The 4546-nt window shown below is 32.8% G+C and overlaps 1 protein-coding gene across 1 annotated transcript; it reads left to right on the top strand.

Annotated features, from left to right (window-relative positions):
• The first annotated feature begins 470 nt into the window (after positions 1-470).
• On the top strand, positions 471-4175 carry LOC133834272 (uncharacterized). The gene is made up of 8 exons (XM_062263829.1): positions 471-598; positions 958-1072; positions 1348-1431; positions 1802-1850; positions 2165-2261; positions 2786-2838; positions 2995-3057; positions 3406-4175. The coding sequence occupies exons 2-8, from the start codon at positions 972-974 to the stop codon at positions 3700-3702; spliced, it is 744 nt and encodes a 247-aa protein (XP_062119813.1). The 5' UTR covers positions 471-598; positions 958-971; the 3' UTR covers positions 3703-4175.
• Positions 4176-4546: the final 371 nt, after the last annotated feature.

Genomic DNA, 4546 nt, shown 5'->3' with positions numbered 1-4546 from the left:
TTTTAGTTAGTCACTAATTGTGTTTTCCATACTTTAATTTTTTTTTTAATAAATTTTTCCATACAAATTAAAAAAAATATAATTCTTATATTTTTATAAATCAATAGTATAAAAGCCATATTTTTTTTAAATTCCCTTAAAACAATGTGATCATTACTAATTAATCCATTAACTTCTGTTAAGCCACACATATTACGTTCTTATTTATCAATTTCATATATATATATTAAAATAAATATTTATTATAACTAAAAAAAATTAAAACTAAATCTAGAGCTAAAAAAACTAAAATCTGTAGATAATAATGGCTTTTATCTGATTTTAAAATCTTTAGTTTTTAGGTTTGCTAGATTTTCATTTTTAATTTTTTTTTCATATATGTATTTTTTGAAGTCATATTTTCATACACATGTATATAAAGTAAATGTGTATTTTACAGAATATTTTAATAATAAATATACACAATTTTATTAAAAATTTAAATATATTTCCCCAATTTAATTGGACTTCTCTCTCAGTGGCCTCATCCCTGGAACGAACAGTGTAATACGAAGATCTCACTCTGCTTCTTCAGCTCTTCCACTCCACTCCACTCCAGGTATCTCTCTCTTCTTTTCAATCTCCATATAAATATATGTATAGCCCTTAAGAACATCTCTGAAATTCTAACAAAGTTTTGAGCTTTTGATTTTCTTAGGGTTTTTTTTAATATATGATTTCTCCTTAATCTGTTCTCCTTCTGCCTTGGTTTTTATGAGCAATTCAAACTTCTTAGGGTGAAATTAGTTCAACGAAGCTACTGGGTCAAATTTCAAATTTCAATTTTTTTTTTATTTTAGGAGTCTTTTTTCATTAACGGGATAGGATAACAAAACTCCACTCAGAAGATTTTCTCAAATTTCGATCTTTGAGGCTCGTTTGTTCAGTCCATTTTTTATGCTTACTGTTGCTTGTTAGGGTTATCACTATCAATGGAGATGCCATCGAACGATGATCTGCAAAAGCCATCAAGTCCCCCCATTGACACCCATCAACATCAGGATACTGTGGTTCCTGATGTGCTGAATCATATGTAAGTACACTCATAATGCTGCTATACTGGTAGGTCTTTGGTTTAAGTTGCTAGTGTTTATTTTTTTAATTTTTTCTCTCTAATGATTGGAAGTGTTATTTCATTGATTTCGTAAATGTCAGTGAAAGTTTTGCATAAGTAATTGGAACATCAGAGTGCCATTCGTAACCCTTTTATTTCTTTTGTTGTAAGTTGTGGTTAGGCAGGTTTTTTCTTATTCAAACATATTTTCGAACTTTCATATTAATGAAGTTGTGTTTTGCTTGATATTTCAGTGATGAAGAGCCGCCGAAGGTTGAGATTACCGAGATTGAAGCCAGAGGCATACTTGAAATCATTGCATCCACCGGGAAGTTCTGGTATGTTTATATATAGACGCGGGAACTGGCGACGTACTCATTTATGTTTAGTGTACTGATTTCGTTGTGCATAGACTATGTTTAGTACTTTACTTTTTATTTTTATTGGGGATTGAGAGTTGAAATGCCATCTTTTCTATCTGGAGAAGACAACCCGAGAAGTATAGATTGTGATGTTAGGCTTCCCACCCAGTAAAACTAAACTCCTATAAATATAGTTTTAAGCACAGTGATAACTGTTGAAAGAACCAAGATCAATTTGTAGAATTTTCCTAATATTTGGGAAGTCATTGCTAATATATTGTTTTGCATGAAATCCATATAATATATTACTGTTATAACTTCTTCTTGCTCTGTATTTGTTCTTTAGGCACGAATGGGACAAGTTAAAGGCCACCTTATCCTTTCAGCTGAAGCAGGTATGGGGAGGTATGCCAGCATGTGGGTCTTTTGTAACATTTAATTTTGTTAGTTTATATGTAATAAATGTATAGCTTTGTATAATGTTTTCTGCTTTTTGCATTTCTAACCATCCAAGTAGTTATTTTTTTCTTTTAGCCAATTGAGGCTAGCTCAAGCGGTGAAGTGGGGTGGGGCGTGTGTGCGAGTGTTGGGGGGAAGGGGTTCAATCCTCACTTGTAGCCAAAAAAAGAGTAGTAGTACTACTCTTTTAATAAAATAAAAAAGTTATTTTTTAATGTTTAATTTTCCCCTTTTTCTATAATTTATGAAGGTTTTGTCGGAGTATCCTGAGGCAAAAATGACGGATGAACAGCAAAATGCTTCTCTAGGAGAAACATTTATTGAGTTGGTAAAAAGGTTGGATGAAGGTATTTTTCATTTCCTTAATCTATATTTTCCTTCATTTGGATGTTGTTTAAAGATAGTAATATAGTTTTAGTTGTCAGCTGGAATATATGAGCTGGTATTACAAAATGAAGAGTGATTTTGGTCACTTGATCCCATTTGTCAACCTTCGAAATCTTCCCAGCCATATGTTTTTCTTTTATGATATTAATAGAATTGTATATATCATACCCGAGAGGGGTATTGCCCACATAACAATTGCTATAGTTTCCTGGTCTCCAAATATTGTGGGGTGGGGTGTGTGTGTGTGTGTGTTGTGAATACCCCACAAAGGAGCTGTTTAAACTGTTTTGTGGGATTTGATGATCCAGGTGTCTTATTGACCAATACATTTAACAAGAAGGAAAAAGAGAGATGTTGAATATCATTCTTGCAATGTGAAAATGGAAATGATTCTTTTGTCTTTTTTTCTTTCTTTCGAAACTATTATTTTCCAAGCGTTCTCCTTGTGTGTGAATAACTAATTGAATGTTTTCTACGTTTTCAGTTCTCCATAGCTTCGATCGAGGTCCTCCGTTTACCCTTCAGAGGCTGTGCGAGGTACTTGCTTTGTTTTATGTGTTGCATTCACAACCCGCATGGTGATATTATATATTTATTTACATTTAATGCCTTTTCAAGCATTAACTTTCCATTAATTTACTTTGGCCAAGCAAGTATGATTTTGACTTTTATTTTTCTTTTTAAACTGATCAGATCCTCTTGAATGCCCGGGGCATTTATCCAAATCTCTCCAAGCTTGCACTAGCACTTGAAAAGGTACTTTAGTTTAACATGTGGCGATTATTCTCTTTTATAGTAGAAAACCTCCATAAATTGATAACCTTTGTTAAATAATATATTTTGCTTGTCAAATCTAATGTGCTAATTAGTTTGTTTGGTCTAATGTTTATAAAACAGAATAATGTAATTGATATAATTGTAATTTTGTAAAGAATAATTACTTCTAGTTTCATTAACTTTTCTTGTTAAAATACATCAAATATAATTAGATTCACTTAATAGGTTGTTATCTTATTGTGTTAGATATAATGTTTTGGAAAAATAAGTCTTTCCCAGAAGTTGAATAATTATCTTTAGCTGTACTTGCCACTTTCGGTTGTGTAGAATCTCCTTGTGACATCCATGCTTACCATCTCCACCGATCCATATCCACAACCAACGGCAATAGAGCCAAACGAACCGGAGAACAAACCGGAGAACGAACTGGAAAAGGCTATCGAGGAACCAAAAATGGAATCTATTTCTGCACAAAATGGGGTAGAAGATGCGACTGGTGATAAAGATGAAGTAATGACAGAGGTAGAAGAAGCCGATACTGTTGACAACATGACAATCGACATGGAAGCCTTGGAGAATTTTGTTGAATCTACTGAAACAAACACCGCCCCCCCCAGCTCATAATTCTTGGTTTCCAGTACTTTGGCTCGCACATTAATTCTAGGCGCTTAGCTGTCGGTATGGCAATGCTGTTGGATTCTGATGAAGATAAATATAAGGTAATCATATAGGAAGGCAAATTTTCTACGGATATTTCTTATATGGTCATCTACTTGTACAATTCAGTTCATTGAGTTGAGGAGGACCCATTCTGCTTCCTCAACATTTTATTTTATATTAATTTCAGTTAGATTGAGTTGTGTAACTATACATGTTTAGGGGCTATAAAGCTGAAGTCTGTCTGTCTGTCTGTCTGTGATGTCTTCTGTGGTAGTTAGAAATTCCAATAGTTTCTTGTTTTGCAAGGAAACCCATCTGCATTCATGCTATTACATCACTGTATTTTGTCCTAAGGAGACTGATGATGATTCTAGTTTCAAAACTTGTCATTATTTTTATAAATGTGTTAAGAGAATGAAGTGCATTTGCAACTCCAACTTCCTTGACCTATTTTCTTGTTTCATATTTTATCAACTTTTCATGACTTGTAGTTGCAAGTAATTTGTGAAAACTTATACATTTTTGAGTAATGATATGTGCACTAAAATTATGCACCAAAATATTACAACAACTGATGTGACATTTTTATTTAATCAATCAAATTTATATCAGGCGAGAACATTGTCATGTCAGTTGGTGTAATATTTTGGTGCGCATATCATAACTCAACAAGGTAAGATATATTGATTTTACTGTATTTTGGTGCACGTCAGTTGGTATAATATTTTAGTGCACATAGATTGGTGTTACTATGTGCTAACATGATTTTTTGGAGTAATGTCTTTTACCCTCTGTTTGGTGAGGAAGA

This window comes from Humulus lupulus, chromosome 5, assembly GCF_963169125.1.
Source record: "Humulus lupulus chromosome 5, drHumLupu1.1, whole genome shotgun sequence".
NCBI classification, from domain to species: Eukaryota; Viridiplantae; Streptophyta; class Magnoliopsida; order Rosales; family Cannabaceae; genus Humulus; species Humulus lupulus.
Note: the sequence above shows the minus strand (reverse complement) of the source record. Positions and strands in the feature narration are given on the sequence as shown.

Coding starts and splice junctions, on each gene's coding strand:
- LOC133834272 (XM_062263829.1), top strand. CDS start 972: ATGGAGATGCCATCGAACGATGATCTGCAAAAGCCATCAAGTCCCCCC. Junction 1,851..2,164: donor TATCCTTTCAGCTGAAGCAG/GTATGGGGAGGT, acceptor TAATTTATGAAG/GTTTTGTCGGAGTATCCTGA. Junction 3,058..3,405: donor TTGCACTAGCACTTGAAAAG/GTACTTTAGTTT, acceptor TCGGTTGTGTAG/AATCTCCTTGTGACATCCAT.